General features: G+C 38.8%; 2 protein-coding genes across 19 annotated transcripts in view; one reads left to right on the forward strand and one right to left on the reverse strand.

The window, feature by feature from the left end:
- Positions 1 to 17118, reverse strand: part of LOC127963125 (uncharacterized) — a 299165-nt gene that overhangs the window by 243112 nt on the left and 38935 nt on the right. For 4 of the 18 annotated variants that reach the window (XM_052562848.1, XM_052562843.1, XM_052562840.1 and 1 more), the window contains exon 8: positions 12603 to 12765. The exons of 13 other annotated variants lie outside the window; for them this stretch is intronic. In XM_052562848.1, coding sequence (XP_052418808.1) covers positions 12603 to 12765 — 163 coding nt within the window. Of the gene's footprint in view, positions 1 to 12602; positions 12766 to 12807; positions 13035 to 17118 lie in introns of all 18 variants that reach the window. One more of the 18 variants, XM_052562836.1, reaches the window with a different exon arrangement.
- Positions 1 to 17118, forward strand: part of LOC127963166 (uncharacterized) — a 392897-nt gene that overhangs the window by 17322 nt on the left and 358457 nt on the right. The window lies entirely within an intron of this gene.

A 17118-nucleotide genomic window follows, 5' to 3' on the forward strand; every position in this document is an offset into this window, starting at 1 on the left:
CCTTGACCAATCAGATATGGTCCTGGGGTCTGGGGTATCATAAATCATTGTTTATCTTACCAAGCATGTGGTTCTTGCCTCACAGGGTCTAATTTTGGACATGATTCCTATAACATGATTATGATATATTTTACAAATAAATGATTGTCAGGACAATATCAAGCAAGAAAATGCGATTATTTGAATACTAGACATGACTAGGTATCATATAGTTATCAAAAGACATACACAATAAGTGATTATACATGATAGTCAAATGTGTGGGTTACACAAAGGCAAAGGGCAAAGGGACTTTTCTGTGAAGACAAAGGTTTAAAGCCCTTCCCCCTTAGGAATTTCAGTCTGGTTTCACTGGCTGGGGGGGGGGGGGGAGTCAATGCAAGTATTTAACTTGATCTCCTGGGTTTACATGTGATGTCCAGCGTTGCATTCCAATCACGAACAATAAATTTGACAATCTCTTCTTCGAATTAAAATTGTCAATAATTGTTATATTGGTGTTAATGTTGAAAGCTGTTGTGTGAACAAGTTGGTTGGTTGGTTATCTTGCTTGGTTCTTGTGGCACTAGAACTGATTTATGACTTCCTGAGGAATTCGGCTCTCGTTTCAATGCACACAGCTCTGATAGACTCTTTGATTTGTCTGATTCGACTCATTTCTGCTACATATATCCCCCTTTCGATCGGTGAGGTGTTTAGGTGAAGACATCGTCGATCGCTGGAGAAACAAAGGCAGAAGAAGCAGACAAACACAGCAAACAGCAAGACAACACCTCCATGACAGTTACTGTACTGGTGCAGGCATCAGGTTATTTAGGTACACGTGGTTAAGTTCAATAAGTCAATGTAGTTTAGCACATTGAGGATAGTTTAGATCGTCTTGGAAATTGTTTTTATTTTGATTCATCAATCAAATTTGTGGTTAACTTTGTTTGGTTCTTCTAGGTTGTCTTACTTTACATGTTTACCATTAATTTTCTAGTAATTTCGTTTTCAATTCAATGGATTGACCTATCATGCATGGAGCTCTCTGGCTTCCATTCAGTTTAGAGTGGCTGGCGGATATTAGGTGTTGCGAGTCAATCCTAATATCAGACCTTCGACCCTCGCAGGGTGTCTAGGCGTTTCACCTACTCAGGAAAGAGGGGAAGGAGAAGGATAGGTAAAAGAAGAACAAAACAAAACAAGGCTGCTGTGGGTTTTCCTAGCATGTGTTACAACTACTATTGAGCTAGGATGTCAGGTGCAGCTAGTGTGTCGTGAACCTTAACTTAGTGTCAGGTGTTCTACCTATTGTGAGGATGGCTGCACGTTTCTTCATGGTGGGTATGTGTAACTTTGTTACTCTAAAAGTTGGATATTCTACCTGTGGGAAGAATATGTTTGTTGACTGTGTTATCAGTAGATGTGTTTACCTCTGGGTGTAGGTAATGTTGTGTGTTACTGGTGTAGTGCATGTGTGGTCAGATCTGTTCAAGTCTGTGTTGTCTCCCCCTTTTTCTAGCATGTCACTGAAGACTGGCTCTCTGCATCCTTGGCTTGGAACAATAAATTTGACAATCTCTTCTTCGAATTAAAATTGTCAATAATTGTTATATTGGTGTTAATGTTGAAAGCTGTTGTGTGAACAAGTTGGTTGGTTGGTTATCTTGCTTGGTTCTTGTGGCACTAGAACTGATTTATGACTTCCTGAGGAATTCGGCTCTCGTTTCAATGCACACAGCTCTGATAGACTCTTTGATTTGTCTGATTCGACTCATTTCTGCTACACTTGACTTGACCAATGCTTCAGTGGAGAGGGTCTTTTCACTGATGACAGAATGCTGGACGGACACAAGGAACAGATGTTCAGTAAACTGCATCAAGTCAGAAATCCAGGTGAAGAGCAACTTCACATTCAGTTGCAAGGACTTCTACACTTATGTAGTGAAAGAGAAGGTTCTCCTCAATGCTGTACGCTCCTACAAGAAATTCAAGAAGAAACCTGAAGGTAAGAAACCTAGTTCTGCAAGACCCCATTTGTCTAAGAGGGAGTTTGGTTGATTTTGAACATTGGTGGACTGTCTACATGGGTGCAAATGTGTCACTTTTAGGAAACAGTAGCCTTTTAGGTCAAAATATGTCACTGGTTTGCATAGGATTGTATCTTGGCACCTTTTTGTATTGTTGTCACCTTATGATCGTGATGGGTTTGCACTCCTGTCTATACTGGAAAACCAAGAAGTCTCTTATCTTTGTTCTTTATTTGATTCCGATGCTGGTAAAAAGGTTTGAGTCCTAAAGGTGTCCCCAGAAAACTGAACAGTTTTTTTTTCCTGCACCTGCCTTTACTTACATGAAAGTTCACCATCCATCCTCCCCCTTCTGGTTCCGTGAACCTCTGGAGTTGTGAGTTAAGACTTTTTTTTTTTTTAACTGTTTCTGTAAATTGTAATTCAAATGGACTATATGCACGGCCACTTCCTGGTTTAGATAAGTCAGCTCAGTCATTTCCGGTCAAATGTGCAAAATCAAGCGGCCGTGAAGATGTCTTTCTACACTCGCTGCCTTCAGGATTTACCTCAAGTCAACATCAATGATGTACACCGCCTTATTCAGGAAAACTCCAAGGCTTCGTCCAGTAAACGGGAAAAAGGATTTAAGCTGTACATATCCAGTTATATTCATGACTGTGAAGGTAAGTTATCGATTATTAAGACTGCTGTTATGATGTTGTTTACGAGATAGGGTCGCTAGCAAACATCCAAACAGTTAACGCGTTTTTAACGTTAGTTGTCAGCATTTAAATTTACAATTACGTGTCTAGGTACTCTCCCGTGATTACCAGGCTCGACATATACACTAGTATGTTGATATATCATTAAACTTTAAAATACCACAATGTTATTTAGCTGCTGTCTGTAACTTTTTTTTATTTTCAAAATTTACACAATTTATATGAGCGAATACATCATGAATCGATTTTCTAAACCGTGTTTTTGTCTTATCCTGAATCACTACGTTATACACTTATAATAGTGTTTATATTGGGACTATTTTAGACCAGTCGGCTTGTATCACTATGTATGGACATCCCTGCGTGACTCGCCATAGACATAAACATAGAGAAGTAGCTCCGGCTACAATGTTCTTCCGCAAGACGCATGCATTTTTATTAAACGCTTGAAATGCCACAGGTTACAGATTTTCCCTTTTGAATGATGTTCTCTTATCTGTATGACTATAAATAACAGCAGGCAGTATAAGATGTTTCCACTGCTGAGGAAAAATCCAAGTGCATGTGTATTGATATTCCTAGTGTTGTAATTGTTTTGTTTCTCAGTTTCTGACAAGAACGAGCCAGGAGAGGTTTCTGTGAGGGCAAGATGCTTCAGGTCTATGAGGAAAAATGAGAGACCACACAACTTGAGTGTAGGGGAATGAGATCAGATTCAATGTAATAAAATGTAATAAGGCAGTGTCTGCTCTCAAGGAATTCAATGAAAAAAAAAAAATTTATATATATATATAAATATATAAAATTATGCAGATAATGATTGTAATAGACCAATGTTTGGAGTTTACAAAGGCTTACAGCATAACTGTTGCTGTCAGGACAATAGTTCACTGTACCACTATATCAACTGCACACTGTGTATTCTAACAAGTATATACACAGTAATTTATTACAAATACGGCCTATTAAGATTCCCAGAGAGTAGAGTTAGTTAGCTTGCCAACATTTGACACTGTAGCCCAAGGAAGATTCAAACACTAGATACAGTGCAAACCAACATAATTCAACTAATGATTATTTATTCCAGTAATTAGTTACTATGATTGCCTGAATCCTAAAACACAGAAAATATACAATTGATATCTTTTTCGCTTACAGGTTGTCCTCAAACACACTAAACCTGTTGAGCTGATGGCCTGTCAGTGCTCATGTGTGGCAGGGCTTGCTCTATGTAATCACATTGCAGCATTGCTCTTCCAAACAGCACATTACAGCCAACAGGGAGTGGCAGCTGTCCCCCCGACTCACAGCTGCACAGGGTCTGAGCAGCAATGGCACAAACCCAGGACCCAGGTGATGCTGCTCAACACTATCACAATTAATTGTTAATTTACACATTATAATATAATCCTACATCTTCTTTGTTAAGTTTTGTTCTTGTTCTCACATCAACTTCCAATAACACAGATAGTGCAGAATCTTTTCTTATGAAAATAGGTAAATCATGGAGCTAAAGTAAACTAAATACAGCACAAATAAGTTCTTATACAACATTCATTTACAGGGCTTTAAGCCTGGTCCAACAAATGAAATGGTGGTATTGTCAGCTAGGCCCAAGGAGAGAAGATTGGCAGAAGGCATCAGGTAAGGTGTAGAAATGGGAAGTTGTTTTACTACATGCATGTGTTGAAAATATGTATTAAACTGTAAAATACTTTTTTTCAGACTTGTTTATGATCACTGTAATCTACACATTACATGAACCTTTAATTAACACTGTGTGCATGTCTTTTATGCGTTTTCAGGAGCAACCTGTATAAAGCTGCCTGTAACCTGACCTGTTGCCTTCCAGACATGTCAGTTCTACGGTTGAAGGATATTTACGAAGGCATGTCGAAAGAATCTGCTCCTTTAATAGCCACTATGGGTATTTCAGGGGATGTGCCTTTAGTTGACAGCGCTTTTGGAAAAGTCCAAGAAGGGAGTTTACTGTCCTATCAACTTCCAGCATGGAGCCCACCAAAGACCTGTCCACATAGCACTGCACCACCACGACCATACTTACCTCTGGATGGCTACTGTCTAGGTCCCTCAGAGTGCTGTTTTGTGTTGACTCACCATCAGCAGATGCACATGACTTCTCTAGCAACAACAGAAGTCATGGCACACGAAACTGAGATGGGCACAAGACAACAAAGCACAATGAGGGAATGGCATTTATTGAGAAAGGCCACGTCTAACCTCCTCTAGATTCAGGTAACTGTAAACTATACTGGCACATTCAGCACATTTTGTTTTCTCATTTATACTCATTTCTTAATACTCATTTATTGTCATCTAATATAAATACTAAAGTTATTTTTATGTGTATCAATTTATGTCTAGAGAAGTTTGCCATGTGAGAGGGCAGTCCTCAGCGGCGAGTCTAGCGGTGAGAATTTTGAAGTCAGGCTATCAGTCTGCAGAAATGAAGCGGGGCCTTCAGATGGAGCCCAAAGCTATTGAGGAATACTGCTGCATTAAGGAGGTAAATCACTACCCTTGTGGTTTTATCATCCACCCTGATGCACCTTGGCTTGGCTCATCACCAGATGGGTTGGTGTACGACCCTAAAGCTGATCCTGTGTTTGGACTGGTAGAAGTGAAGTGCCCAAATTTGAGAAGCTATGTGGACTGTGCCTACCTTAGGGTCTCTGGTGGAGTGCTACAGCTCAAACAGTCTCACACTTACTACTGGCAGGTGCAGGGCCAACTATTCATTTCCGGGATGAAGTGGTGTGATTTTGTTGTGTTTACTGAAGACGACATGTTCATACAAAGAATATACAGAGATGAGGGAGTCATTAAAACAATGAAGCAAAAGGTTGATTACTTTTACTTTTACTTTTATCTTCCAACACTTTTGGCTTGAAACGTTTCAAGCCATTCAATCAGTTTCCATCAATTTGTACATATTTTTTGCCCCATGCTTTATTTTGAATTGTTTCCACAAATGTACAGGATCTGTTGTTAACTGATTAAATTATGTATTTTAATAAACATGTTATTTGTTTGTGTGTTCTGAATTTATACTTCATTAGTTAACAAATATTGAAAAGTTAAATACAATTAACAAAGAGTACAAAACATAGAAATAATGTAAAAACAACAAAAGTAATTATTACAGTTAATCAGATTTTTTGTGAATAGATTTTAAGTTTAAACTATGAGATGAATGATATATACAGAGAAGAAATCTAGAGGCATGTTTAAGATATATTTACAAGGATTAAGAAAGGATAAAAACAAGAGGCACTTTTACTTAGCTCAAGCTTTTACAAGTGGCCCACTCTGATAATTTAACAGTAGGCATGCAACTGCATAAAGCTGATTTATGCTCCCAAACATGTTTAAGGGGATGACCGTATCAAAGAATTTAAATTCCTTAAGTCTACGAATTAGGCGCTCAATGTGCACTCTGAGATGTGCAATAGATTGGGTCTCCCTGACCTCGTGCTTTGGCATCTGAGGTCTCCCAGCGAGGAATGCAGGCCTGTACACCTTACAGGGCACACAGTCATCCACAAGGAAGCCTCTGTCGACCATAATTGCCATATCTGGCCTAAGCAGAGTAAGAATACCTGACTCTACAAAGATCTGTTTGTCACTTACTGAGCCGGCAAAAAGGGAGGAAACAAAGGTTACAGCGCCATGGGGGGCCATGCCAATCATTCCCTTCAGGGTACAGTGGGACTTATAGTTTGAGTATACCTAACTCTGAAGTAAAGGGGAGGAGGGTGTTTGACACCGGAGCTCTGTGCAGTCCAGAATTGTGGTGGTGTCTGGGTAGTCTTCAAACTCTGATGGCAAGTGTTCCTTAATTTTGTCTTGAGTCATCCAAGATGTGATTGTGAACCAAGAACAGAGAACAGGAAATTGCTCCAGGTCAGAATGATTCTGCTTACAGTAGATTGATGCACCACATACCGCTCAGCTAGGTCCCTCTGCTTCAGACCAAGGGCAAGGTAGTTCAGGAAGAGGAACAGTTCATCTATTGCCTGTAAGGACTGACAGATCATAACAAAATTGTATTAAATTGTATATGTAATTGTCAAAACTAGTAGGTGTACAGTACAGTTACAACAACAGATATCTGATGGTGTGGAATTTATTTCCATTCATTCTACATTAAATTCTAAAAGTACTAGTGTTGGTCATAATGTGAACATCCTGGCTTCAGAAAGTAAAAGTCCAACCATGTTTTGAACAAGTAAATGATAGGATGCATAAATTCTGTAGCCGGAGAGTTTGGTCATAATAGCACAGACAACAGATATACCATGGAAGCACTTTGCTTTTCAGATTCAATGTTTGCAGTTCCTGCTCTGGTTACTCGAACCATGAATCTCAGTGATGGTTCAATAACCTGCCAAAACCGCATCAGATGATCATAAGATGAAAACCTGTAAATAGTGAAAATGTCAAAGCATTGACATTTCTTGCATATAGCACCATACATATTATTACATTTATACACACCAGGTCAGAGGTGAACCTGAAGTAGGAAGTGACTTGCACTGGTCTATTTATATTTAAGCTTCAATGTTTGTGGTTTGGACACCGTAGTGCAAAAAAAACCTAAACCAAAATGTTTTTAAAATAATTTATTTCATACTAAGTATACTAAAAATCGATATTTACTGACATAATGCTTGAAGTTTAGGATATAAATATTACAATTAAACTTTATTTGGAGTACTTCTTTAATGCACGATGCACATTAAGCCTATAAAGAGTTTTAATATTAAATAATATTTTATTTTTAAATGTAATTAGTAAAGATAGTATGATCACTGTATAATATCAGTCTTTAAATGCAAGATATTTAAAGTGTTCTTAAAGTATAATGCGTTTTTATTAAATTAAATATGTCTACATACCTGGTATAGAAACGAGGCAGACAATGTAAACATTCGGGGCTTAGCCCAAACCTAGGGGGGTCCAGGGGCAAACTCCCCCGGGGAGATTTTTTCCCCCCATACGTCAGCTAAATGCACTATTTTGGATGCTGTTTGAGATAATAGATAGCCAGCAATACAGTCACGGATCCACAAACCTGTAACACTTGTCCGCGGTTCGTCTGACGCTGCTTCTGAATCTCTCTCTGGCCGGTGAGGTTTATTGTTAGTGTTCCGTATAAAAAACTTTGCTATGTCCATAACTTCAGCCGGTTAGCCGGTGAAAAACAGTAGCCCGCCAGTAACAATAGTAGTAACTATAGTAACAATAGCCCGCCAGCCCCTGATGACAACGACGAAGAAGATTTATATTCTTCTTCGTTAGTTTTTATTGGCAGTTGGCAAACAAGCTGAGTGATGCGCGATGCATTACCGTCCGCCACCACGCACAGTATGTGCTTTTGTTTCATTTTTTGCCGCTCCAGTCAGAAAGACTGAGAGGAAATTAAACAAAGTTGAAATTATTTTTAAAAACCTAAAAGATTCGGGGCTTTTGACAAAACATTCGGGGCTTAAGCCCAATTAGCCACCCCCCCGCTCCGCCCCTGGGTGAGATATAATAAAATTGTCTCTTTTTATATTTATTATCCATTTCTTTCGCTGTTGTACGTCTGAAGGGAAAGTATGAAAACTTATAACTGAGTTGAATTTCGCTGAGGACGAACACTGAGGGACACAACAGTGCTCAGCTGACGTTCCCTCACAGCGCTGAAATTTAAATGCCTTTTTCATTTCCGTTAACCTAAGTTATTACTTTATTTTCACGTAGATATTGAATAAATAATAAATTAAATAAATAAGTTATAGTTCAAACTGTATCTATAAACCACTAGAGTCTCAAGGAGTTGGATTTGAAGGTGCCGCCCACTAACCTAAAAGTACCACAACATCAAATGACGTTCCACCGGAAGTTCACGGGCTGACTTATCTTAATGCGGAAGTTCCAAAGAACGCTCCGTGCATATAGTGGATTGTAATGAAAAAAGTGGAAGTGCATCTGTCAATTCGTTGAATGTTCAGAATATTATGAATCTTTATTTAGCAAAATAAATACACATTGATTGGCCTATTCATGAGAATACATCAGCAATTACACATGTTTAGGGGAATAGGGCATTATTAATATACCATGTAAGGTGGTATGTGCTAGAAATGGGTAAACCACTATCAGTGAGTCTGCCAATGGAGTGGGGGCACCGCCGCGCCTGGCACTATCCCATATTGTCCCTCAGAAACATACACCTTGTCCCCCCTTGGGCTTATTAGCAGCTGGTAACCCTACCCTCTTGCCCAACTAGCCAAATAAACTGAGTACAAAGTCTCTCCTGAATTGTGTTTGCAGTAAACACTAGAGCTCAGAAAGGCAGTTTACAAAAAGAACTGATTTTTTTTTTTTTTTTTTCATTTTACAAAATAGTGTAAAAGAAACCCACTGCTGATTATGATTAAAAGTGATGATAAAAATGAATGTGGTTCACAATCTGGTGGTTTGCTGCTTCTTAGGGACTCTGTTGGCTGATTCCAGAGAGAGTTAACTGGCATCACCAGATCTCAAATCGGGAGTCTGAGCAGAAGAGCTCTCTGGATTCAATTCTGTTGCTGAAGAGCCTACAGAGATACAAACACATTGATATTAGCTAAACTATACCTGCTGCCTGTGTCCTCATCTGTAAGTCATTTTGGATGAAAGCATCTGATAAATGAATGCATGTAAATGAAACACACATTTAACATCATTAATGATTTCCACTTCGTTGCAAACAACAACAAACTATGTTAAAATTTGACCACCTGACATTTTTTTTTACGACTTCAAAACTTTATCTAAAAGCTTTGGTTAAATTGTTGACAAATATAAATCGTTCCTATAAAATTCATTTAAAGTGGATGACTGATACGATAAATGAATGAGAGAATGAAAAGTGGCAACAGCATGCTCTTTAATTTATGAAAAAACAAAAACAAACCTTTAACCCATATTTTGCATACGTTTTAATAAGCTTAAATAACTTTGGGCTACATTGTGACACACCTTACTGTCTTTATGTTACTGTTGTGAGTGACGATCCTGTAGATTTTCTCAGCCCCAGCGTCAGTGATGCTATTGCCACTGAAACTGAGATCAAACAAACAAATCAGAAATCTAACAACTATTACATTACACCGGAGAAATGTACACTTTGAGTTTCTCAGTCACTCACTCAATGATTTGAGCTTTGTGGAGGTTTGGAAGCAGCAGATCCAGACTGTGATCGGTGAGATGGCACTGACTCAGATCCAGTTCTGTCAGTCCTTCAGAATACTCCAGAATCAGCTCCAGACCTCTACAGACCTGCGGATCCAGCTGAGTCTGACTGAGATCCAGATCTTCACCCAGAGCTTGAGAGAGAGACGGGGCTTCCTCAGGCCTCACATGAGCCAGAAACTGAAGCAGCAGAGGTTTATCACAGCTGACAGACAGAGAGCAAGAGATAGATGCATTATATGTACTGAATGCTTTCATACTGGATCTGTGTGTGAATGTGATTTGTTGGTGTTTCTCACCAGAGCTGAACAGAGTGTAACACTGGGAACAGCTGATCCATTCCAGCTGTATGTATCTCACAGTCCTGCAGAATCAGCCGTGTCTTTGTGTCTGAATGAGCTCTCTGAATGACTCTGGACATCACATGGCAGTCGTCAGCGGTCAGATGTAGAGGCTCGGAGTCTGTGTTTGCTGTCAGATCCAGAGCAGAGCGGCAGGAGAAGTCCATCTTATGCTGAAGGACAGAGAGCAGAACAGCTGCTGTTTCCTGCTGGACATCAGACACACTGCAGCAGTGAAGCATCTTCAGTAACAGCAGCCTGTCAACACTGAACACAGACGAACACTAGATCAGGACAGATTCTGTAACATCAGACGAACACTGGATCAGGACAGATTCTGTAACATCAGTAACAGCCTTAAAACAGCTTTAGAAACTTTAAACCATTTAGTATGAATGTGAATCTTAAGGAATTATTTCTATTCTGAATGCTTTTAATGATTCTGGGGTGATAATGGTTGGTTCCCTTCAATTTCAGTCCTTTTGAGATGGAATTGTTTGAAAACATTTATATTGCTTTCATTGTTTGCCTGTGATTATGATTACTTAACTGAAGAGCTGTTTTTGAAACGACTGATTTTCTTTTTTAAATCACTGTGCTTTCAGAGCTCCCATAAATGCAAACCAATAACTGACCTTAAGTGCTATAACATATATGATAAATAAAAATAAAACCAATAGAATAGAAAAAGAATAGACCAAGCTAGTGTTAGGGGCATTTTTTGCTTTTGTTAATTGTATAATAAATATGAAGAAAACAGATAGAATACAAAAAGATTAGAAAATCTAGTGTTAGTTTTTTTTTCTAGGGCGCATGTCAAGTTTTTTTTCAGAATAGAATTAGAATAGAGAGTTCTAAAGTTAGAGTGTCAAATAAAGATGGAAGAGATGTGTTAATACATGAAATAACAATACTTCTAACAAAACAATACACCTTTAAGTAGTTAAAACGTAATTCAATGCTAATTCAAGGCTTGTAGTAGACATCACACAGAAAGCTACTGAACGTAACACACAGTTAGATCTGAGACAGAAACAGAAGAAGAGATAGGGAGGAAACAGTGAGACCTGAGGTGGGAGAGGTGTGTGAAGAGAGGCAGAATGCTCTGCAGCTCTTCCTCTGGTACGGAGGTCCACTGTAGACTGAGTGAAGCTGCAGTGCAGTGCTGCAGTGTGAAGCGCAGAGACGCACAGTGAACAGAGTCCAGATCTCTGCTCTGCAGGTTAATGTAGTTCTCCACTGAACTCAACAGACTGGACACAAACCCAGCAGAGCCAGACTCATAGACCTCTCTGATCACACACAGCATGAAGGCAGAGCTCATCCTGTACAGACACACATCACACTTAGCATTAAATCACTGTATATTTTCTATCATTTACTAGATACTCATTTTGTAAAAGAACTAATTGTTTACCGTTTAAACTGAATCCTGTTCAGAAATGGCAGAATTTCACTGATTCTGCATTGAATGTTGCTCTTTCTGAAGTCCACAGTGATTCGTTGAATGCTGTGCTGCAGGAAATAATGAAGCTCTTCCCAGCTCAAGGAACAGGAAGTCAGATCCCCGTCCACTTTCTGCAGGAAGCATCGAGTCAGTTCTTCTTCTTGAGCTTCATAGACACATTCAACAAGCTTCTGGGCAGTCTCTTTGGACAGTCTACACACAGACACAAAAACTTCATTATATTTATGAAATAATGTATATTAAGTCAAACACTTCTGAAATTTGTCCTACAGTTAGACCTGACAGTCAGTAGTCACTGGTGACAAAGTGGGACAAACAGAGAAATTAGACAAGACTGCTATTCAAGTTCAAACACTGAAAAGTCTCGAGTCTCAGAAGAATGTTTAAGCTGCTCAGGACCCTGGACATATTCCTCTCTGACCACTGTTCATCATTAGATCAAGTGCTCAGTGATGGGAACCCTCATAGACCTCAATGCCTACACTAGTCACCATCATTTAACCACTAAACAACAACTATAAAAACAACACAGACTGTAAATATAAGCAAATCTCCATTTAGGAACATTACACACTTTTGAAAACAGTTTAAATGGTCAGTTTATTTATAATCTGGTCTGCGCCTAATTGTATGTATCTGTCTGAATAGAAACCTCATTCCTCTAACAGGAATGGATTTAGGTTTTAGAGTAAATTTAACCCTGTCAGAAGAAAATCGAAGGAGTGGAGAACTGGAGGTTTTGCTGGATAAATATCCTTCCAGCTTGAGGGAGAAACCAAGAAACTTCAAACAGTAACTTCATCAGCTCTGGATTCTCTGAACCAGACCACTTTACCTCAGCTGTGAGATGTGCTGCAGACACTGAAGGAAACTCATCAGGTCTCTATCTTCCACTGAACATCTTCTCAGCTCGACTGGTTTCTTCTCTGTCTGGAGCTTCAGCACTTCCAGGAGGACGGAGATCTTTCTCTCTGAGAGATCTATGATCCAGACATCAGGTGACTGGAAAACTGACTGTAATGCTGAAAGAAAACTCCTGCCTGTTTGAGTCTCATAGTTCTTCACAAGAGAGAACAGATCCAGCAGGAAATCACTCTGATCATCGCTCTCTTCATCAAAAGGGAAGGTTTTGTAGCTGCACACAGATGACAGCAGAGAGGAGAATCTTGTTCCTGTATATCTGTCAGTTTCTACTGCAGCAACACAGAGATTCAGCAGGAATCTGACTCCAGACATCCTTTCTTCTTTATCATCAATGTCCCAGAACCTGATAATATACAATCAAGAACAAAACACTTCATTAATTTGAGACAATTTTCATTTATACACTACTTCACACATCAGACACAAATAATTCAACGAGAAGACCCAGAAGACCCCATCTCCACTTCGATATTCAGTTCTCAGAAGAGTGGAAGTCATCAGGTGTTCATTAACGAGAGAGAGAAAGAGAAATACAGTATGGTGAGCACTTTCACTCACGGCCAGCTGTATCTCACCCTGCACAAAAACTGAGCTTGGATTCAGGTGTTCATGATAAAATAAGATCAGATGTAGAGAATAGTCCGAATTAAGGGTGTAACGGTACATGTATTCGCACTAGACCGTTTCGGTACAGGGCTTTCGGTACGGTGCACGTGTGTACCGAATGACCGAATGTAATATTTTGTGTGTGGAACATAGGCACATTTTCGTGTTTCCACACGGACCTATTAAGTGGCGGAAGTCTCCGTGTTCAGCGCAAATCCCGCCCTGCAACTGATTCCAAAAAAGTTTAGAAAAGGCATCACGCGAGTGTGAACATCACTATTAATGTCTATGACTACAACTAGGAAAAAAACCAGACCTTTGCTCTTAATCCCGATCGCTTCAACGCAATAATAACATCTGAGCAGGTCTAAAAACTGAAACTGCTGATGCTGCACTTTACACTTTGGAAAAGTTATATATATTTTTAATATGAGCAGGCCTAAAAGCTGGGATTGGTAATGCTGCACTGTAATCATAGTTATTTATTATATTTGTCATATTTTATTATATGATATTGGTTTGAGAGACTATTTTATACAGAAATACTCCTTCAAACGTACAACTTAATTTTTGAAACTTTGTCCTTGTTAAGCATGGGAATCCAACTCTTTAAACAGTGTAAAAAACTCAGTATGCATGAAATAGCATTTCACCCCCTATGGAAGTAAAATAATGACAAATGTCTTTGAAACAAAAAAGCATGCTGAATAGCACTAACTGAAAAGAATATGCATTGCATTAACAGTACTTGCATTTTAATGCCTTGTACTTCCAAGGATTGAATTTTAGGTCCTGAAATTTAACATAGTTGTTCGTTTAAGCTGTGACTATTTCAATTAAAAATATTTCACACACCTTTTCATAATTAAAAAATCAATAATTCATATTCACGTTCCAGAATTCACTTCCAAAATATTCAATCGGTTTAAAAATACGATGTATAATATTCGACAGACAAATTTCGGTCCATTTTATTTCACTTTCCAAATTCGCTTCCACAAATTCAGTGGTTTAAATTCAGCAGATAATTCGCCCTTTCACATCCGGGAGCTGCAGGAATAGCAGTAGAGCACAGGGGCATGATCTCCATCTGCTGTCAGTCGCTCACCAGCAGGTGGTGCAAGCGGCTTCTGATGAAGACCAAACAAACGGCTGGATTAAGTAATACAGTCACAAAAACTGATCTGCAGAAATGGAGCAAGCGCTAAGCAGAAGTTTTGATTATCGGGGCATGTGGAAAAGCTGATTGTGCGAATGTGTATGTGAATGCAATACATATTCTTTTCAGTTAGTGCTATTCAGCATGCTTTTTTGTTTCAAAGACATTTGTCATTATTTTACTTCCATAGGGGGTGAAATGCTATTTCATGCATACTGAGTTTTTTACACTGTTAAAGATTTGGATTCCCATGCTAAACATGGACAAAGTTTCAAAAATTAAGTTGTACGTTTGACGGAGTATTTCTGTTCCAAAAATACCTCCTTCCGGTTTGTCACAAGTTTCGGAAAGTTTTTTTCGAGTATGGCTCTGTGTGACGTTAGATGGAGCGGAATTTCCTTATATGGGTCCTGAGGCACTTCTCCCGGAAGAGCACGAGCTCCCGTATAGCAGAGCACTGAGAGCACAACAGACTTCACTGATCAGAGCGAGAGCGTCGCGAAATTTCACAAAAGGAGTGTGTTTTTGGTTGCCAGGGCAAGACAACCCTGCACAGATTACCAAAAGAGAAACCGCATTAAGGGACCAGTGGATGGAGTTTATTTTTACAGAGCATCGACAGAGTTGTGCAAGTGTTTTTGTTTGCTCCCTGCATTTCGAAGATGCTTGTTTTACAAACAAGGCCCAGTTTGACGCTGGATTTGCATATCATTTATTTCTTAAGGATAATGCAGTCCCAACGCAAAAGGGTCACGATCGTGTGTTGGAACCGCATGCGGTGAGTAAAACTGCTTCAAATATCTCTGTGTTGTTAACTTAGCTATCGGCGCGTAAGCACATCAAGTAAACAACATGCAATGTTGTCATCAAACTGCACTTTCCACATGTACACCTTAAAAAAAAAAGACGACATAAAGTGGAACTTAGTCATTTTCCAAAACCGCTAAGCAAATATATACAGTTTCAGTACATACTACATAGAGACGTCGTTGCTGATGCTGCTTTTGTTCAAGTTCAGCCTCTGGATCTGATTCTGGATCATAAATATACTCTGAATCTGACTGTTAGCCATGGTTTGTTTTGGTTGGTTTTGTCCTCACGATAATGTCACAGCTTCCACATGCTCTCAACGCAAAAGCCTACTGGCGCTCGTGATTCTTTAGCTCCGCCCACACGTCATGCCTCCAGGCACTCGTGTTTTTCCAGGAAAAATCGGTACAGACTATCTTTCTCTTATAATAAAACTAAAGACTTTTTGGAGTTATGGATGCAGTACTACTCTATAGGTACTCAAGATTAACAGGATATTGAGTGAAAATGAGCATTTCTCCCCCCTATAAAAAAAGTGTAAACAAATTGTTTAAAAAGTTTATAGTAATAAACAACCTGCAGTTTAATGTTTGCATTTATTTCCCTTACTGTACCGGAAATGAACCAAACCGTGACTTTAAAACCGAGGTTTTTAAGGATTTGGTTATATCCTTTTCTACAGTTTACTTTCAATTTTCTCATATTTAAATGATTTGTAATGGTGTCTATTTTGAATGTGCATTGTTTAATTGTTGGATTTTGTTTTTCTTTATTAGTTTGTATATTTGTGATAATGAGGTCTTTTATTTTGAAATTCATCCACTTAAGCCTATATATTGTGGCGTGCTCAAAGCATTGTAGTAAGGAGCGCAGCTATGGCGCACATGGTTGATTCATCCAAAGGCATACGGTTAAAGAGAACTTCAAGGATTTTAAAAATTTACTTATCTGTATTATTTTGGATTTTTTGTTTTATAATAATGGGTATAAGTTTGTATGTGATTTGATGTATGCTTGTTTCATGGTTTATTTGTATTATGTTTTGTTTGTTTTCATTTAAAGCTCTTACGGTGATTCGTGATGTCTTATGGCATTTAACGGTGATTACTGCAAATCTACGGTGACGGATCTTTAATAAAGCTCATTATGAATCATCAGTGAAAGAGTTCAACATTTTTTAAGCCAGGAAGCTACAGAAAGAGCTTACCATCGTCGATCCCCTGTGCTGCTCAACGAACGCCATGGATGGTAGAGGAGCTTTAAAGTCAGCGCGATCGTTGAGGGCAGTGTGAGTGATCAAGATTAAAGTGAAGTTTCAGCTGACGGCTCTACAAATCTACGGACAGCGAATGGACCGTTTTAATGAATTGGTCGAAAGAAGATAACTGTTCCAATGTGTTCGGTGGATTGCTGTGAGTACCAAAGACAAAAAAAATTAACTTAATTCTGAAGTCATAAATCTTTTCTCTTTTGTGCCTGATTTAAATGTGAACGGACATTACTGTGTGTGTAGTTTGTCTAATAATGGGTCAAATATTAGTTTCACGTTTAAGAGTTAATCTTTCAGGGCATTTGGTTAAAGTGAATGTACAATGTATTAACTTGAATGTTAAATGTGAATAGTGTTTCAAATTTTGATGAGTTGCAAATGTAAGAAAATGTCTAAATCAGTCATGGGTGCAAAGGAGGTAGATGGGCAAACTGATAGCCATATTGTAGAAACTCAAAGTGAGGATACACGCCATTCAAAACGTAAGCCTGTTCTTACTGAAAAAATGATATCAGTAAGAGGAGTCACAAAATAAGGAGAAAAAGGTTTTATCTCTATATGGTCAATGGAAAATAGAAGCCC

Source organism: Carassius gibelio, chromosome B8, assembly GCF_023724105.1.
Source record: "Carassius gibelio isolate Cgi1373 ecotype wild population from Czech Republic chromosome B8, carGib1.2-hapl.c, whole genome shotgun sequence".
Classification (NCBI taxonomy): Eukaryota; Metazoa; Chordata; class Actinopteri; order Cypriniformes; family Cyprinidae; genus Carassius; species Carassius gibelio.